The following is a 21,048-nucleotide window of genomic DNA, read 5'->3' on the forward strand; positions in this document are numbered from 1 at the left end:
TTACAGATGAAGAAACTGAGGCAAATAGGATTGAGTGACTTGCTCAGGATCACACAGCTAGTAAGTGTCAGAGACCACGTTTGAATGCAACTCTTCCCAACTCCAAGACAGTGCTCTATGCACTGCACCACACAGCTACCCTAATTTAGTGTTTACTTTGTTCGTAGGTCCAGCTAGTCAGTTATCCAACTATCCATTAATAAGAGATTCTAAAATGATTGCTCTATCATTTTTGGTGATATCTGTCAGCATTCACATTGAGTCCAGTACCTTCCAAATCTCTTGAAGAAAATATGCTTAACAGGCATGAGACTTTTGGGTAGTCTATAATAAACCTTTACCCTTCTTCCTTTCTTCCCCTTCCTACAGTTGTAAGTTTGAGATGTACTGCTAGGTCCTCTTCCTTCCCACTTAAAGTTTTTTTTCATTGAACTTTTTCACTCCTTGTTCCGCCAGATGAATTTTTTTCTAATTCTATAAAGTAACGCTTTTGATGGCACTAAATCTGTAAATTAATTTAGATAGTATTGACATTTTTATTTTATCCATGAGAAATTTTTACCATGAGCAATTAATGTCTCCAATTATTTGTCTGTGTTTCTATAAACAATATATTAGTCATATTCATAAAATTCCTGTGTGTGGCTTAATAAGTGAGCTCCAGGATATTTTATACATCTGTAGTTATTAATATAATTCTTTTTCTTTTTCTATTCCTGTTGGATTCTATGAATACTATAAAATTTTTTTCTAATTTATTATGTTAAGACATATTTCCCCAATTCCTTTTTTTAAAATTAGAACTACAGAATAGCAAAGTATATATTAACTTAGGTTGAAGTCTGGAGTCAGGTTCTATTTCTTCACCTTTTGCAATGTAATGACAGTTGGCTGTCTTGGTTCCTTGTTGCTTGAGTTGATTGTGAGACATACAAGGTGAGAAGATGAGCTTCCCAAGTACACTTTTAAGAGCTTTAAGGAGCTCAAGAGCCTTAGATGACGTCCCATTTTGGGCATTTGGAAACTACTACCTCAATTTTTCCTGGGGTGGGGCCATTGAATGCTTTCCATAGTGTTTGACGAGCTCGCCGTGGCTTGCATTTGACATAATTTTAAGGTCACAAATTGTCACTGCAGACTTTTGTTTCTCTAGGGACAGTAAAATAGTTAATGTATGGTACAGGCTTCTCTTTATATGTTTTTTAACTGTATTAAATAAAGGTCCTTCAATGCATATACTTTTTACTGTTTTAGCACATATGAGTGTTCTGCCAAAGACTTTTTTCTGCATCTTTTGATTATTGTCATGTGGATGATATAGACACTTCTTGATCCAATAAATAGTCTTCTGGAGGAGTAACTCGATGTGTTACAAGATACATTAAGAATCCATGATTACATCTGCTTTATAGGTGCCAGAGTGCCCTCCATACGCAGATCCCAATTTGTCTGCAATTTATTAAATAAATCATTCCCCAACCATAGTTAAGTGATTTTCAGCCCAGTTCTTGCCACAACTCATTGTTGCTGTTTTGGATTTGAATTGTTAGGGTTCAAACTGTTCAAGTCAAACAGCTAGAATTTGAATTAGTTTCTTCCTGACTCTTAACCAAATACTCTAGCCATTATATGATGCTGGTAACTTTGAGTTAAAGAATATTTAAATGAGAGGGCAGAGCCAAGATGGCAGACTAGAAAGACACACTTATGCAGGTCTCCCCACACAGCCCACAAAATACCTGTAGAGAGGGACTATCAACAAATTCTGGAGCAGCGAAGTGGAGAACAACAGAGTGGAGGAGATTTCCAGTCCACAGTGACCTGAAAGGCCCATGAAAACGCCGGTTGCGCCGGACGCTAATCAGAGCCCAGTCCAGCCTTGGCTGTGCGGTGTCGGCACGGCGTGACTGAGACTGTGAGGAGGACACCTTGGGAGCAGAATCTCCAGTCGCAGCAGCGGGTCCTCAGATCCCTCAACCCACAGGTGCCAAAGGTCAGTGACAGGGTTTTATCAGCTGGCCAGGAAGGGAGAAGGGCCTTCCCATAGCTCCAGCAGCAGGCAGCAGCCACAGAGGCTGCACAGCAGCCCATAGGGACCTGCTCCATTGTGGGAGCATAAAAACCCCTGGGGGCACTGAAGAGCTGAGTATTACCTCAGCCCTGGGGGGAGGCCCTGGCCAAGCTGGTCTTTGTCTCACACTGAATGGAGGCCCTGCCCATCCAGCTTATCTGAAAATCAGCTCCCAGTTCTGACCTGGCAGAACTGAAGACCCAGTGGCTGTGGAGAGGTAACTGCTAAGATTCTGGGCACAAAAATCCCTCTCTGTATTCAGACCAGTACACGCTTGATCGTGCCACCTTGGAGGACTGAGATCTCACAGATTCCCAGAGTATACCCTACTCTTGACAAAGGATGCAAAAGTCAAGTAACTGGTTGGGAAAATGCCCAAAAAAGGGAAAAAAAAATAAGACCATAGAAGGTTACTTTCTTGGTGAACAGATATTTCCTCCCATCCTTTCTGATGAGAAAGAACAATCAGGGAAAAACATACAAGTCAAGGCTTCTGTATCCCAAACACCTAAAATAAATGTTCAGTGGGCTCAGGCCATGGAAGAGCTCAAAAAGGATTTTGAAACTCAAGTAAGAAAGGTGGAGGAAAAGCTGGGAAGAGAAATGAGAGAGATGAAAGAAAAGCATGAAAAGCAGGTCCACACCCTGCTAAAGGAGACCCAAAAAAAATGCTGAAGAAAATAACACCTTGAAAAATAGGCTAACTCAACTGGCAAAAGAGGTTCAAAAAGCCAAAGAGGAGAAGAATGCTTTCAAAAGCAGAATTAGCCAAATGGAAAAGGAGGTTCAAAAGCTCACTGAAGAAAATAGTTCTTTCAAAATTAGAATGGAACAGATGGAGGCCAATGACTTTATGAGAAACCAAGAAATCACAAAACAAAACCAAAAGAATGAAAAAATGGAAGATAATGTGAAATATCTCATTGGAAAAACAACTGACCTGGAAAATAGATCCAGGAGAGACAATTTAAAAATTATGGGACTTCCTGAAAGCCATGATCAAAAAAATTATCAAGGAAAACTGCCCTGATATTCTAGAACCAGAGGACAAAATAAATATTGAAAGAATCCACCAATCACCACTTGAAAGAGATCCAAAAAGAGAAACTCCTAGGAACATTGTGGCCAAATTCCAGAGTTCCCAGGTCAAGGAGAAAATATTGCAAGCAGCTAGAAAGAAACAATTCAAGTATTGTGGAAATACAATCAGGATAACACAAGATCTAGCAGCTTTTACATTAAGGGATCGAAGGGCTTGGAATATGATATTTCAGAAGTCAGAGGAACTAGGATTAAAACCAAGAATCACCTACCCAGCAAAACTGAGTATAATACTCCAGGGGAAAAATTGGTCTTTCAATGGAATAGAGGACTTTCAAGCATTCTTGATGAAAAGACCAGAGCTGAAAAGAAAATTTGACTTTCAAACACAAGAATGAAGAGAAGCATGAAAAGGTAAATAGCAAAGAGAAGTCATAAGGGACTTACTAAAGTTGAACTGTTTACATTCCTACATGGAAAGACAATATTTGTGACTATCGAAACTTTTCACTGTCTGGGTAGTTGATGGGATTACACACACACACACACACACACACACACCACAGAGTGAATAGAATAGGATGGGATCATATCTTTAAAAAAATGAAATTAAGCGGTGAGAGAGAAATATATTGGGAGGAGAAAGGGAGAAATGGAATGGGGCAAATTATCTTTCATAAAAGAGGCAAGCAAAAGACTTTTTAGTGGAGGGGAAAAGGGAGGTGAGAGAAAAACATGAAGTTTACTCTCATCACATTTGACTAAAGGAAGGAATAAAATGCACACTCATTTTGGTATGAAAACCTATCTTACAATACAGGAAAGTGGGGGAGAAGGGGATAAGCAGGGTGGGGGGGATGATGGAAGGGAGGGCAGTGGAAGGAGGGAGCAATTTGAAGTCAACACTCTTGGGAAGGACAGGATCAAAAGAGAGAATAGAAGCAATGGGGGGCAGGATAGGATGGAGGGAAATATAGTTAGTCTTACAGAACACGACTATTATGGAAGTCATTTGCAAAACTACACAGATATGGCCTATATTGAATTGTTTGCCTTCCAAACAATAGTTGCCTTCCCAAAGGGAATGAGTGGGGAGGGAGGGATGAAGAGAAGTTGGAAGTCAAAGTTTTAAGAACAACTGTTGAGTACTGTTCTTGTGACTAGGAAATAAGAAATACAGGTAATGGGGTGTAGAAAGTTATCCGGCCCTACAGGACAAAAGAGAAGATGGGGACAAGGGAAGGGAAGGATGATAGAAGAGAGGGCAGATTGGTGATAGGGGCAATTAGAATGCTCTGTGTTTTGGGGTGGGGGGAGGGGACAAAAGGGTAGAAAATTTGGAACCCAAAATTTTGTGAAAATGAATGTTAAATAAATAAATAAATATTTTAAAAAATAATATTTAAATGAGTTTATTTTTGAAGTACTGAGCTTATTTTTAAAATTATGATCAAAATGACACATAATACATAAAGCGGGGATAAGCAAAAAGGGAAGGGAGAATGACAATTCAAAGAAGCCTACAATATATTAAAAAAATTATAAAATTACTGGCTTCAAGTTCCACTACTTACTTTGAATCTTATCCCCAGTTGGAATCATTATTTGTAATAACGCTAATTCCAGGAAAATTACAAATTCCAGTGGAGGAGATGTTAATAAATATTTAATACTCATTATTTTTAAAATAAAAATTTATAGCTATCTTTTGTTTTTATATCATCTGCCTTTGCAGCTCTATAGCTTTCCCTCCCTCCTCTCAGAGGGTCATCCTTTATTATAAAGAAGAAAAAACAGTTGTGCAAAACTACATAGTCAACAAGCATTCATTAAGCATCTGCTATATACCAGGCATGGGAAGCTAAGTGGTACAGGGGATAGAGCTCTGGGTCTGGAGTCAGGAAGACCTAAGTTCAAACCTGGCCTCAGACTCTTAGTAGCTGTATAACCATGGGCAAGTCACTTAACCCTGTTTGCCTCCATTTCCTCATCTGTAAAATGAGTTGAAGAAGGAAATGGCAAACTACTCTGGTACCTTTGTCAAGAAAACCCTGGATGGGATCACAAAGAGTTGGTCGTCACTAAAACAACTGAACAATAGCAGATATTCTCAGCACTGTGCTAAGCACTGTTGTTGTGTTTGTCCTTCATTTGGCAGAGGACCATGACATCCAGATGATGACATGACTTGCAGTTGACTTTGATTTGACTGAGGGAGGGCTGCGCAAGGTCACCAACCTCACTTTCTTCTCCTGAGCCATCTGGGTCCAGTGGCCTGATATTCATCTAGAGATCAAAGAGAGGTACAAAAAATAGAACCTGTCTCATGGAGCTCATAGGCTAATAGGAGTGACAACATACAAGCAAGTATGTACAAATAAAATACGTACAAAAAAATTGGAGGTGATCAACAGAAGGCCAAATAGCACTGAGGTGAATCTGGAAAAGCTTCTTGTAAAAGGTGAATTTTTACTGAGACTTGAAGGAAGCCAAGAGATGATAATGATAATGAAACTAAAACCAATGCATTGAAAAAAGTCTCCTGCTCTATGCCAGGGGTGAGGAACCTACAGCCTCATATGACCCTCTAGATCCTCCAGTGCAGCTCTTTGACTGATTCCAAACTTCACAGAACAAACCCCTTTAATAAAAGAATTTGTTCTGTAAAACTTGGACTTGGCCAAAAGGCCACACCCAAGGGCCTAGAAGACCTTGAGGCCACAGATTCCCCACCCCTGATCTAAGGAGTGTTCCACAGCCAAGTCCCCTCTCCCTGCAAAAAAAAGTAGGAGCTTGGTGGGATGGGAGGGATGTCTTCAAATATCCCTTCCTTGGAGCCAAACCTAGTCATTATATTTTTACAGCTTTCAGTTTGATTCACTGATTTTCTTCCTTCTATTTACATTGTTAAGGTCATTATTTATGTTTTCCTGGTTTTGCTGATTACACTGTTTGTTGCCATCTAGGGTTCTGTGAAGTGGAGTCATTGGGGAGTGACATTTATGTTTAAAAGAAAAGCAATACAATACAGTCTATATTTTTAAAAGATTATTTAGTCCATTCCCTTCATTTTACAGATGGGGAAAGCTAGGCCCAGAGAGATCACAAGGGTAGTTAAGCAACAAAGCCAGGATTCAGACCTGGGTTCCTTGGGGCTCAGAATTATACGGATTGTACTCACTTTGGCTATAGATGTGGCCTAAGCTACACCTTTCTGAGACCTAGCTTCCCTAGGTATAAAACCTACCTACCTCCCTAGACTGCCATGAGGAAAGCACTTTTTGAATCTGATAATTAATATTATTAGAAAATTGGTATTCAGGGTTAAGTATCATATTCAGTCATTCCTTGCGCCAGTCTCTGGCAAGCATTCTCATAGGGCCTACATACTACATGCCTAGGCACTTTATAAATACTATTTTATTTGATCTTCAAAACCATAACCTTCAAAGTAAGTACTATTATTACCCCCATTTTACAGATGAAGAAACTGAAACAAATAGAGGTTAAGTGACTTGCCCAGTTTCACACAACTAGTAAGTGTCTGAAGCCAGAATTGAGCACAGGTCTTCCTGACTCCAGGCCCAGAACTCTATCCACTGTGAATCCTAGATGACTTGTTTCCTTCTCTCTGGCCTTAAAGACTGTGCTTGGAACTGGGGGTGGAAAGGTAAAACTTAAGGAGAAACATGATTGTCTCTCTCTAGGGACAGCAATGGAGACTGCCCAAGTCCTCTTTAGTTGTAAGGCTTTGTAAATCCAGCAAGAGGAGATGAGAGTGAGGTTATGGAATAATGGAGATTTCTGATCAATTCTGCTCTATTCCCAGAGAGTTCAACAAAGTTCCTTCAGAAAATAATTGTACAAAGCCTTAGTTTTCCTGCAGTCCCGGGATCCTCGTGCCAGTGTCCTTTCCAGAATTGGCTTTCCTTCACCCTTAGAACAGCGATTGCAATTGTCTGGTATTCAGACTGCTGCAGCAACTATTTTTAGCTTGCCTCATGTGGGTCTGGGCCAGAGCTAGCAGTGGAGCCAAGATGGCTCAGGGCCCGAGGCAACTTCCATGAATTCAAATTTTCAGGTAACTTCTATATTAAAATACTTCCCAGACATATAAATTGTGCTTTAGTGAAATGCTACATGCTGGGTTGCACATACCCAGGGATTCATATATTAGGTGATTGGGTTACTCACTGAGGAGAAGTTTTATTATAAGAAGTCTGCTGAGAATAGCTGCCCAGGCCTTAGCTTTCTGTCCACTCACATCCATTAGACTGACATCCATTTAGTACTGAATAGTGGTATTAGGTCAAGGATGGATCTGCTCTGGTTGGATGGGACCAGAGAGAACTGCCTCTAAGTGCAGACGTGAGGTAAGTGGTAATTATGGTGGCTGTTCTCTAGCCATTACAGCTTGTAGACATGACAGACACTGGATGATTTTAAGACAGAAGAAAATATAATAAGAGAACTTGTAAACATTCAATCTAGTCTGGATAAAATCATGACAGGACTATAAGTGATGGAAAAATAGTAAATGACTTAATAGAGTATTCTAGTATTTATTAATTAAAAAAAAGATAGACTATTATAAAATAACTATAGAGGACATCTGAAGAAAGATAAAGATACTATCTGCATGTAGAGAAAGAACTGATAAAAGTATGTATAGAATAATTTTACATATATATGTATATATATGTATGTGTATGTATATATATATATATATATATATATATATATATATATATGTATATATACCTATTGGTGTTTAATGGTAGCCATCTCTAGGGTGGTGGGGGAAGGGAGAAAAAAAGAAATTTACATCATAGTTTTTTTTGGTATATTTGAAAGGAATAGCAAGTTGTGCATAGTATATTTGTAGTTTCAGATATAATAATCTTTTTATTGTACTATGTTATGGAAATGCTTGCTGTAGTCCATAAATTAAAAATTAATTTAAAAAAAGATAGTCTGCCCTATGATGAAATCTATTCAGCTGTGAAGATCTGACGATAGATCTGTGGAGATTCCTTCTCTTGCTGTGATGAATTTGTTTTACAGAAAGGTAACCAGATGTTTTCAAATTATTTTCACCTTGTTTATCTTTTACGTAGATATTTGCACAATTTCTGTTAACGTGGGAGCATGCGTTTATATTACTCTAAAGAGCATTACTTTTCTCCCCATGTAGCAAAGATAAAATTAAAAGACTTGAATTTTGTTTATTGATTTATTGATCTTATTTCCAAGAAAATTTAAAACACCTCCCAATTGTAGAGGAAGCCTGAAGACAGACAGCCACAGCTAGCATCTGAGTGCATCCTAAGCATTTCAAATGGCAAGCATCATCATAATGGGTAGATGAGGAGAGCAGGATCTGAAGGAAAGAAGGAGATGTCTATGTATAGTTAGAAGGATGAGGTAGATGGTTTAACAATTAGGTTTTTTCTATTAAAAACGTTTCTTTACATTTCCACAGAAGAACTTAATGTTGTTTGTGTATTGGAAGGAATACTGAAATAGGAATCAAGAGACTTGGATTCAAGTTTTGGAGGTAGTTAGGGAGCACAGTGAGTAGAGAGCTATGGACCTAAAGTCAAGAACACATGAGTTCAAATCCTGCCTCTAAGTCATACTGTGTGCCTCAGTTTCCTCAATCATAAAAATGGGGATAATAACAGCACCTACCTCCCAGGGTTGTTGTAAGGATCAGATGAAATATTTGTGAAGTACTTTGCACAGTTGTTGGTGGATTGTTTCAGTTGTGTCCAACTCTTTCCAGCCCCATTTGGAGTTTTCTTGGCAAAGATAACTAGACTAGTTTGCCATTTCCTTCAAAGAGGGTTAAATGATTTGCCCAGAGGCTGGATTTGAACTTATAAAGATGAATATTCCTGACCCTATGTCACCTAGCTTCCAAGGCACAGTGCTGTTGATAAATGCTTATTTCCTTCCTTTCATTCAAAAAGAATCCTTGAGCACCTTCTCTGTATTAGGTACTTGGGATATAAAAATAAATATTTCCTCAAGGAGATTATACTCTCAAGGTAGTAGGGGGGAAGGTGTGTGTGAAATAATGTGTGTACAGATTCGGACAACATAGTTGGGTGAGAGGAGGGCAAAAATCTCTATTGCCAGAGAAGTGAAGATCCTTTTCCCTCTCATTTCCCAAATATTTCCTTGAATGTTACCCAAGAAGAGGGCAATGTACTGGCTCTGGGGTCAGAGGACATGGGTTCGTATTCTGGTTCTGCTGTTTGTTTGCAAAGTTCTTCTGCTCTCTTCAGTTTCGTCATCTGGGAAATGCAGGAGTTGGTCTATTTTGCATGATCATGAAGTTTGCTTCCAGATCTAAAATCTCAGTAAAACAAAATTTCTAAGACTATTTCTGTTTGTGGCTGACATTGTGTTTATTACGTTGAGCCCCACCCCCACCTTCTAACTCTATTGAATGTCATCTATGATATTTATGACAATAGGAAATTGACTAGTGGTACTAAAGCAGATGTGTGTTCTGAGATGTACCTATTGTTTAATGTTTTTGTTTAATTATACATGACTGTTGAAAGAGAGATCTTCTGTGGAGACAGGGGGTTGGTGCTAGACATTAAAAAGTATCAAAAAATTATTTTAAAAAATTAGTAAGAAAAAGTACAAAAGGGAATACAGTTAGTACTGCTATGTGCCTGCAGTAGGTAGCAGTAGGAAAAAGTAGAGTACAAATAAAGTAATTTTTTTACCACATTATTAAATTTCATATGTGTATATATTTCTTAGACGAGAAGTCAGAAGATTCAGGAACAAAAGTGAAAGTCAAGTGAAGGAGTGAGTGTAGGCGCAGGACTCGCCTGAGTATTTCCTCAAAATGGAGGTTTGAGAAAGAACTCATCAATAGAAGGGCAAAACATCAGAACCTCAGTTTTCTCATTTGTCACATGAGGATGATATTATTTGTCAGAGCTAGGATGAAAGTTTTTTTAAACTTCAAGGCATGTGTGCATGTTAGTATGAACTATTTTTTTGAAGTATTTTTATTTTTTAATATTGAATGATATTCCAATTACATGTAAAGATAATTTTCAACATTCATTTTTTGAAAGCTTTTGAATGAGTTCCAAATTTTTCTCCCTCCTTCCCTCTCCCCTCCTCCAGAAGACAGCAAGTAATCTGGTATGGGTTATACATTTGCAATCATGTAAAACATTTCTGCCTTAATCATATTGTGAAAGAAGAAGCGGAACAAAAGAAAAAAACATGAAAAAAACAAAATAAAGTGAAAATAGTATGTTTTGATCTGCATTCAGACTTCATCAGTAGTATGAACCATTATTAGCAATCTGAACAGTGTGACAGGAATTTGGGAGTTATCTAGTCTAGACTTTCCCCCAGTGTTTTGTGAAGCAGGAAGTCATTGAACGTTCAGGGATATGAAGCTTTGCTTAATCGCAAGTTTTACTGGAAAGTCCCATCAATTCTCTTTACTGAAACACAATCACTAATAAATAAGTACTAGACAACTTTCCTTTATTCTCTGTTGTTATTTCCCCTTTGCCAGCTTGTCTTCCCAGTTTAATGAAGCTGGGCTGCCAACCATAGCAATGTAGTTAATGGAAATAGGCTTAACTTGCCATGATATCATTTGCTGCTAGATCCTGAAGATAAAATGCTTGCTTTGTAGATCTGCAGCATTCCTAATCATTTCTCAGCTTAAAACCAAACAAAACAATGCCATTGTATGGGAATAGAATCCAGAGAGCTTCTGCCTTCATTGACTTGGGCAGGAAAGAATCTTGTAATGTTATTTTTTTCATGAAAATGAAGAGTTTACTATCAGAGAATCTCGGTTTTGGAAGTGCCCTTTACCCATGTGTCAACATCAATACAGGATCAAAATGTCATTCTGCATGCGCTGTAATGAAGAGGAACTGTGTGTGGCATATACCATCTTCATTAGAAATTTCATTAATAGATTAAATTCATGGCTCATTAAAATCCTTTCTTTTTGAATGAAGCAGCAGCCTTTTTTTATTATTTTCTGCAATAATCTACAGATTGTAAATTTGTCCTCTCTAATTGATACAAGCTGACTTCTAATTGTATCCCTTCCCCTATTTGTGTCAGGATTATTGAGCCATGACCGTTAGGTATAAGGAGAGAGATGGGTGGCAGAGGGGGTTCAGATTTACAGGATTATAGGATGGGGTCTTCCTCCCTCAAGATAGGGATATTTCTTCCTCTATGACTCCTATCCCAGGACCTGACCCAGAACTGCTCCTGAGTTTACTGACATTAGAGAAGAATGTCACACCAGGATGGAGAATGTGTGTGTGGTTGTGGTGCTGGGATTTGTCCTTTGTTCTCAAAGAGGATCATGACATCAGAAGATGATGCCATGGCTTACAAGTGAATTGGAGTTACGTGAGGGAGGGCTGTGCAAAGTCATCAGCCTCACCTTCTTCTCTGAAGCCATCTGGATCCGGTGGCCACGTATAGATACAGACTACTGGAGATGACCCCCATGGAGAATGTAGCCATTTGCTAGATACTGATAGCAAAGACTCCTGGCTGAATATGGAGGATCCCTCCTCTCTGGTAACTTTAGCCTTAGCTGACTTTAAACCCTTAAGACCTAAAACTTTCCCCTTGAGGGTAATGTCATATAGTACCACAGACACAATGCACCCTATCCTTTAACTATACTCTTCTTTCACCAGTAAGTCCAACTCTCCACTTGCTGGTGGTCTCTTCAGGTTTGTACCACTGTTTCTTTTAGTCTCTCTACTCTTGAACTTCCAGTGTGTGGCACAGACTAAGTGCTTAATAAAAGACTGTTGATTCATTGATTACCTCCCAGTATAACGTAGAATACTTATTTGGGTCTGCAAAGAATGAGTTTACTGTTACTACTGCTTGAATATTTGCATGGAGCTGCAATCTCATCACTGCTTCCTATTCGGTATAAAATTCTTCCCATAAGTCTCCCTTGGAGGACCCACCCAAGGCTCAGAATTCTTTCCTCTGATTCTCTTGATATGCTGAGTGTGTCATGGTAGCATTCCAGGTATCTGATGACTTATCATTCTTGCTTCCTGAAAAATTATTTCTCTTTCCACTCATCCCTCTTCTTGATGGTGTCTTTTATGTTACTTATTAAAGCAAGTCATCTTTCATAGTGTGATCTGATCTCCTTTTGACATTTCCGGGAGATTGCTCCCACTGTCTTGCCCTCCCTCTCATATCTCTGATCTCTCCCTATTTACTGCTTATCCTCAGTTGACAACAAACAAGCCTGTCTATCTCATTTTAGCTATTGCCCTATCTCTCTTCCCTGCCCTTGAAAAAGCTATCTGCACTAGGTATCTTCACTTCCTCTCCTCTTCCTCTCAGTTCTTTATAACTTGGCTTCTAACTTCATCATTCAACTGAAACAATCCTCTCCAAAATTACCATATTTCACCACATAATCATTGCACCCTGTTGTTTTTTTCCAGTCCAAAAATTGGTTTATTTAACCTTTCATTGAGTAATCATTGCATGGTATAATTCTGTTCATCATGCTGCTTAAGAGGCAAACAGAGCAGCCATGTATTCTCCAGTGGCATATGGATGCACATTTATCTCTTGCGCGTTGCGAGCCTTGAGCCTAGAATTCTCAGCAAATGCACGTTGTCAGTGTATTTCTGAAAGCCAACTTGTTTAGAATACAGCTGCAGTACTAACAGTATTGTTGCTCAACCCAAAGAAGAGCCTTAGGCATAAGGGAAGTGGGCTGGCAGGTGAAGCTGCCATGAATAAGTTACCTGATATGGTAAGACTTGCATTTATTATTGTTGAATTACTGAATCTTGCTCCCCCCTCCCAACTCCTGGCCCGCCTTTCACCTGCCCCTTCTAAACTTTCCTATTTCTGTTAAGCAAACAGCACCACTATTTCCTTACTTACTCGGGTTTCCAGCCTTGGTGTCATCCATGACTTCTCAATCTTAACCAGGCCACATATCCAGTCTCTTGTCAACTCTTGTCATTTCTCCACTTCCACAACTCTGGTGTATTCCCCTTTCCTACACTTACAAAATCACCACCTGGGAATAAGCCTTCCTCCCTCCTCACTTGGACTATTCTAATAGTCCTCTCGTTAGTCTCCTTGCTTCAAGGTTTTCCTCTTCTTAATTCAGCCTCCACTAGGCTGCCAAAGTGATTTTTCCCAAAGTGCAGATCTGACCAAGTCAACCCCTCTCCTCCCTACTCAATAAACTTTAGTGACCTCTCTTACCTCCCAAATAAAATACAAAATCTTGTGTGGCATTTAAAGGCCCTCCCAACTCAACCCCTTCTTACCCTCCCGGGCTTCCTACACTTTTCTCCCCTACACATACTCTGATTCAGTTATATGACTTTTTGGCTATTCCTCACACATACTCCATCTCCCAATCCCATAACTTTTCACTAGTTTTCCCTTGTGCCTGGATTGCTTGCCTTCTTAACTTTCACTTCTTAGTTTCTCTGACTTCCTTTGAGATTCCACTCAAGGTGCTGCCCTCCACCAGACCTTTCTTATTCTCTCCCTCCCCCTCTCCCCACCCTGTGCCTTCCTTCCCAAATTACCTTTCATCTACTCAGTGTCTTTCTTGCACATACATAGTTATTTGCATGTCTCCCCAGTTAGAATGTGCGCTCCCTGTAGGCAGGGAGCATGTCGTCACTTTCTTTGTATTTCTAGTACCTAGCACAGTTCCTGGCAAATAATGAGCACAACCCTTGTTTGTTGACTGACTGGTAAAGGCTACTTTACAGCTATTGTGTACCTTTTATGTATTTTGTTATGTATCTATTATATATCTGAGTTACCTAGTATTTTAATTTGTATTTGAATTCCCAACTTTGATATTCACAGAAGCCAAGTAGTTCAGAGTTGGAAAAGATTTTCTCTGCCATGGAGAATCTAGATAAAACCAAATCCCAACCAAAGAATTCCCGAGGTTATCTAGAAGGCCATGAGGAAGATCTCACCTCTTCCTTAGGCATTCAGGAAATCCGTGATCCTTTTGGGCAACTTCTTTCCAATGTTCCAAAGTTAGTCCTCTAGGGCAAATAGAACCAGAACCAATTGAATTCCTCTTCCTCCTGTAGCCCTTCAGATATTCAAAGATACTAGACATGTTTAGTGCTGCTAGTTAGTGCTAGAAATGACCTTAGAGCTTGTGTAGTAATATAATACTTTCATTTGAGAAATTCAGTGATTTGCCCAAGGTTACTGAGGTATTAAGTGGCAGAGACAGCATACAAACCCATATCCTCTGTGTACCATCTTTTGCCAAACCATACTGCCCCTCATCCTTTCTCCCCTGTATCCCTACATGGCCATGTACTTATATTTATGACCAAACTAGCCAATGGGGAAAGTTTTATTCTGTAGTCATGTAATAGATTTTCTTGGTGCCAGCGTAACTGGCTTGTGAAAGTTCTTAATTTAATTCATTTTCATCATACCAGCTGTCATGTCAGAGAAGAGTTAGGAAGCCAAAAGGTTAACAGGATTAACAGGGAGTTCTTTGGGAAAAGGACCATTGGCTAACTAGAAGAAACTAGAGAAACTGAGCTAATTCCCTCCTCTGTCCCAGGTTGAGGGATCTCCAGAGTTAGACAGGAGTTGGGATAATATGTCACACATCTTTTTTACATGTGAACAGTGAACAGAAATGGAATTCTCTGCAGATCAGATTCCTAATGGCCATTCATCTAGAGTTGCTTTTGTAACCGCATTTAGGTGATGATTTTAAAGATAGCATTGATGATATTTGCAACAGAAACAGGAAATAATCCAATGTTGTCAATGAGTCTTCAAATGTCAAGGGATGTATAGAAAGAGAAACCACTATGATGATCCATTTTCCTGTGAACTGCTTATTCTGCAACCAGTGTTGGTTTGACCTGTGGTGGAGTGGTAAATGATGTTCTTGGCAATCAAATCTGTTTTCATTTTGTCTGCTTACTATAACTTTGTAGCTTACATTAGATGGCTTTTCTAAAGCCTCTCTCATCCTTTGTGGCTGTTGATGCTGGAGGGATGCTCAGATATGTAGCTTAACCAGCCATACGGTGCATGCATGAATGTTCAAACCTCTGAGCCAATTTCTCTACACCATAGTGATTGTTAATTTTCTGATTCATTGGGTTATATGTACAGCTGATGTCCTTGTGGTTTCTAAAGGTGAAATACTATGGTCTCTCTTCTTACCCTTAGTAGAGAATAGAGCTAATTTAAAGAGGTGACAGCTTCTATTGGTTGTTAGAGAAACTTCAGTGATAACTGCATAGAGGTTCACTCAGAGAAAGTAAAATGAGATTTTCTGCTACACAAATAGAAATTCTAGATTTCATTCTCACTATCACTGTATCACAATTTATTATTATATATGGGTATCAACAGCTTTGTGGCAGGAACTTGTTTTGTTTTGTTTTGTCTTTGTGTCCCAGTTACATATAGCACATTCATTCTTTCATTCAACAAGAATCTGTTAAGTACCTAGTATGGGGCTGGTTCTGTGTCAGTCCTGGAAATTTAAAGATAGAAATGAAAATAACTCCTACCCTTAATTAAAATGTTGTTGATGTCATGGAGAGGTATAATGTGTTTGTTCTTGTTGTTCAGTCATTTTTATTCATGGATCTTGGTGACCCCATTTGGGGTTTTCTTGGGAAAAATACTGGAGTGGTTTTCCATTTCATTCTCCACCTCATTTTATAGAGGAGGAAACTGAGACAACTTTATTAAGCAATTTGCCCAAAGTCGTACAACTAGTAAGTGTCTCAGGTCAGATTTGAACTCAGAAAGATGAGTTTTCTTCACTCCAGGTGCAGCCCTCTATCCACTATGCCCTATAATGTGTTTGGAGACAACTCAATACAAAACATACACAAAAATGATTTCTACTTTGAAGAGGCTCCTAGCACCTGGGAAGTGAATGGAAGGGGAGGGTGTGGTTCATATTAGACTTCCCACAGGAATTAACATGAGCTAGGCCTTGAAGGAAGCTTGGAATTTTATGAGGTCAAGGCAAAGAGGAAGTGCACTTGTATTTCTTGTAGGTTTACCTATAGATAGACAAGGCAAGTAGTGTATGAATTCTCATTTCTACCTTGTTTGTTGCTGTTATGGTTACAAATAACCAATTCTAGTTATTTTTTTTATTCATTTATTTCTTATCATTGATTTTGCAAAAAAGCAGACCAAAAAACATGACTTACCAAATAATCTGAGCTATTTCTTTTTCTTTCTTTCTTTTTTTTTTTGTACCTCTTCCAGGGAGAAGTGCCTCCTTCCTCTCCAACTTGCTTTGGAGTCCAAGAACATGAAATTGGCCCAGTATGCTCTAGCAGGGATGCAGGTAAGACTGATTCCCCTTCAATAAAAGGTGGTTTAGAGAAGTGTCAGGTCTCCTTTACATTTACAGTGTAGCTAAGGGGAATTTGACTGTGTGTGTTAGAAAATTAATCCTTGAGACTTTGCTAATAATAAATTAGACCTTGGGAAGACAAAGGTGGAAAGTCTTCCTATTTCATCCAGAATTTCTCCAACTCCACTGCTTTTTTTTCTTTTATCAGCTAAAGGACTATCATTGGCAGTCTGAAATCCAACTAACTCTCAAGTAGAATCTTTCCTTTAGCAGTTAGAAGTAAGAAGTAAAACACAAGAAAATGAGCTAAGGTGATCCGGGATTTATTTTTTAAAACAACTTGAAAATTATGCCCTTAAGAGTTTGTGTAGATCTGGCACTATCCCCTACAATACCTTCAACACTGTCCAGTGAAAATTGATGTTCAAAATAATTATGTTGATGATAATCCCAAAGTAGTGCAGGTCTTGCTTCAAAGATTCAATGAGGTTTCCTTTTCTATCTTTGCTAAGATAAGAGCGTGGATTAATATTGATTGCTTCATTATCCCAGTAGAATATAAGCTCTGTGAGAGCAAGGACTGTTTCAGTTTCTTCTTTATAGGCCTAGTCCCTAGTACAGTGTCTTGCACACAGTAGTTGCTTAATAAATGCTTGTTGATTGATTCACCAAACGTTAAGTGCAGAGCACTGTGCAAGGCTCTGAGGATCATACACAATTTATAGTTTCTGACCTCATGAACTTAAAATGTTTTTTAATTTAAAAACTATTTATTTTTAACATTTTTTAAAATTTTGAGTTCTAAATTCTCCCTCTTCCTCCCAGTCCTCTCTTACCCAGTGAGAAAGCAATCAAAATGATATCAGTTATATATGTGAAATCATGTGAAACATATCCATATTTGTCATATCACAAAAAAAGCCAAAAAGAAAGAAAAAAGAAAGAGAGAAGGAAAGAAAGGAAGAAAGAAGGAAAGAAAGAAACCAAGAAAATTCTACTTCAAGTTGCACTCAGAGTTCCTTCTCTCTACAGGTAGATAGGATGTTTTCATAATGAGTCCTTTGGAATTGTCTTGGATCACTGTATCGATCAGAGTAGCCATCTTGCACAGTTGATCATCATTACAACCTTGCTGTTACTATGCACAATGATTTCCTGGTTCTTCAGCCTTCATTTTGCATAAGTTCATAAAGTTTTGTCTTTTTTTTTTTTTGTGAAATTGCCCCTGTCATCATTTCTTATAGCACAATAGTACATCATCACAATCAAATGCCACAACTTGTTTAGCCATTCCCCAGTGGATGAGAATCCCCTCAACTTCCAATTCTTCAGCAGCACCAATAGAGATGCTATAATTATTTTTGCATCTAGAGGTCTTTTTCTTTTTTCTTTAATGTCTTTGGGGTATAGACCTAGTAGTGGTTTTGCTGGAACAAAGTATATGCAGGGTTGTGGAACTCTTTGGGCATAGCTCCAAATTGTTTTCTAAAATGGTTGGACCAGTTCACAACTCCACCAACAGTTTATTAGTGTACATATTTTTCTTCATCCCCTCCAGCATTTGTCATTTCTGATAGGTGTGAGGTGACACCTCAGAGTTGTTTTAATTTGCATTTCTCTAATCATTTGCAATGTAGAGCATTTCTTCATGGGACTATAGAGAGCTTTGATTTCTTCTTCTGAAAACTGCCTGTTTGGATCCTTTGACCATTTATCAGTTGGGGAATACAACATATTTTAGACACAGTATATTTACAAAGATTTTCCGGAGCAGTGCTTACAGCACATAGGCAGACTTGGGTTTAATCCATTAACTAGAACACATTTTTCTTTTCTGAATATTATAGTTCATTCAGGTTTTACTCTGCAGATGCAGGTGCTGTTTCCACCAGGGAGAAGATGACAGCATTCCCATCTTGGCAGCACATTATATTTTCCAGGTGGCTTCTTTTATGAGGTTTGGGGAGGAAAAGATTCATGGCTCAGTGAGAATGTGATTTAATACAGTTCTGGATTAGTGGTACAGGTTTCAAATGAATAGAAAATATGTAGTTCTTCTAGTTCACCATGCTAACCTTGAAGAATAATAAGCATAGCCAACATTTCTATAGCATCTGCTATGTGCCCAGCATGTGCTAAGTGCTTTACAATTATTATCTCAGTTGATCTTATTACTAAAAAAGCTAACATTTATACAGTGATTACTGTGTGCCAAGCACTGTGCTAAGTGCTTTACAATTATCATCTCATTTGGTCCTAATACCAATAGTTAACATTTATAGTCCTTAGTAGGTGCCAGGCACTGTTCTAAGTGCTTTACAATTATTATTTCAGTTCATCCTCAAAACCACCATGGGAGGCAGGTGCTATTATTATTCCCATTTTACAGATGAGGAAACTAAGGCAAGCCAAGATTAAGTGACTTGCTCAAGATTAAATAGCTGCTGGTAATATCTATGAAGTCACACCAATTGTCTCCTCTTTGTATAGATCCTAATTTAGATAAGTAAGACACAATAATTATGTGACCTTTGAATCTAAAACATAGCACTTTATTTGGTACCCCTCTAGTATTCATATCATGTAATAATGTGTTATAATTACTTACATTTTTCTTTTATTCCCCCATTAGACTCTAGGTTCCCTGAGGGGAGAAACTAAGTCAACATAGGTAAATTTTGTATAGCTCTCCTCTACCACCCCAGCATTCAGTCCAATGCTTTCTGCACATTACTGTCCTGTATCTTTATACAATGTGAATATTGTGAGCTATATAAGACTCTTATCACCTAGCTGCCCTAGAAGAGTTAATGCATCCAGCATGGGAAACAAATGGCATCTCTCCTATTCAAAGGATCACATAGAATGTACTTCAATGTACTGGTTTTATTAAAATACATATTCATTTTCAACAATGCCAACAATAGCATACTTCTTTGTTCCTTCTCAAAAATAAATATAGATAGATAAAAATGAGTGAATCTAGACATCTAGGTGATGCATAGGTGGTTGCGTGGTGGTCTGTCTATTGATAGACTCTGAACCTGGAGTCAGGAAAACTTGAGCTCAGCTCTGGCTACAGACACTTAGTAACTGTGTGACTTCAAGCAAGTCACTTTACCTGTGTTTGCCTCAGTTTTTTTGAACTGTAAAATGGGAAGTACCTACTTTCCAGGTACCTACAATACCTACTTTCCAGAGTTGTCAAATAAAATTATAATTGTAAGTGTTTGGCACAGTGCCTAGCACACAGTATGTGCTATATATAAATGCTTATTCCCTTCCTTTCCCTTCTTGCTTTAACCTGTCAGTATTTTCAATATGTCTCATGTGATTTCATTGGTGTGGGAAGTCCTTCCCCTGGCACTGGTATTCATAGCAGCCCAGAGCTTTCTATAACAATCAGTTGCACTGATGCAAATTTCAATTCTATTTCATAAGCCTTTATTAAACACCAGCTGTATTCTCAGCACCATGTTCATCTTCAGGAATGCAGGGAGAGGGGAACATTCTCTGCCCCTAGAATATATTATAATTTATCACCTTAGACAGTTGCCTAAGGTACATGGTCACATAGCTAGTGTCAGAGACAGGATTTGAACCTGGGCCTTACTGACTTTAAATCTGGTCCAATATATACTACACCATGCATCAATTCAATTTTTAGAAACACATGCACACACACACACACACACACACACACACACACACTTCCTATTTCAGTTCTCATCCCTTAAAAGTACTGAGTTTACAGTACTGTTTTATATCACTAGTTGTATTGGAAATTAACTTCTCCGTCCTTTTAGACTGCTTGACTTTGTGGCCCCCATCTTTAGGCTCTTGAGAGGAACTTTCCTCAGGCTTCCTCAGTCCCTGGTATTTTTTTTTCATGCATTTTGTTATTATTTTCATCCAAACTTGGGTTATTTTTGGTATAAATGAAATCTCAATGAGGAAACCCCCTTTACCAATGTAGATCCCGAACTCTTTTAGAACTTAGAATTTTAGGGAGTTTCCTAGGGCATTTGCCCAGGATCACACAGTGCTTAAACCCAAGTCCTGCTACCTTCCGGGCTACTGCTCTCTCTGCGCTGCATCACCTTGCTTTTCACTCTAAATCAGAGGAAGCACAGGATGCAGACAGGCTATCTTCACTCTTTAAACAAGTGTTCCAGAATACATTTCCACAGTAAAGAGCTGGTTAAATCAGGGAGCCAGGAGGGTCCATGTCTGGACAGTGATTTCTGCAGCTTGGAAGTCCCACCCCATTTTTCTTGTCCTTTGACTAAACCACATTTGGGATGGAAATATGTGCAGCTGTCTGTACAGAGAGAAAGGGTCAGCTTGTCATATCCGTACCCATCTTATTATCACCCAAACACCTGTTCACTTGACATATTTAGTGTCATTCAAAGTTAAAATAAAGTAGTTGACATCAGAATTTAGCTTTTTTTTCAATGAGGAACATTTGGCAAAGACATTATCTACTTCAGTTATCAAATTTTTTTTTTTTCACGGTACGGGAATATCAGACCTT

The 21,048-nt window shown here is 38.6% G+C and overlaps 1 protein-coding gene across 9 annotated transcripts in view; it reads left to right on the forward strand.

Annotated features, from left to right (window-relative positions):
• The window catches only part of ARFGEF3 (ARFGEF family member 3), a 220,633-nt gene that overhangs the window by 49,090 nt on the left and 150,495 nt on the right, over positions 1-21,048 (forward strand). For all 9 annotated transcript variants that reach the window (XM_072643438.1, XM_072643432.1, XM_072643433.1 and 6 more), the window contains one exon: positions 16,421-16,502. In XM_072643438.1, coding sequence (XP_072499539.1) covers positions 16,467-16,502 — 36 coding nt within the window. In that variant the 5' untranslated portion in view covers positions 16,421-16,466. The remainder of the gene's footprint in view (positions 1-16,420; positions 16,503-21,048) is intronic.

The sequence above is a fragment of the Notamacropus eugenii genome, chromosome 2 (genome assembly GCF_028372415.1).
Source record: "Notamacropus eugenii isolate mMacEug1 chromosome 2, mMacEug1.pri_v2, whole genome shotgun sequence".
Taxonomy (NCBI): Eukaryota; Metazoa; Chordata; class Mammalia; order Diprotodontia; family Macropodidae; genus Notamacropus; species Notamacropus eugenii.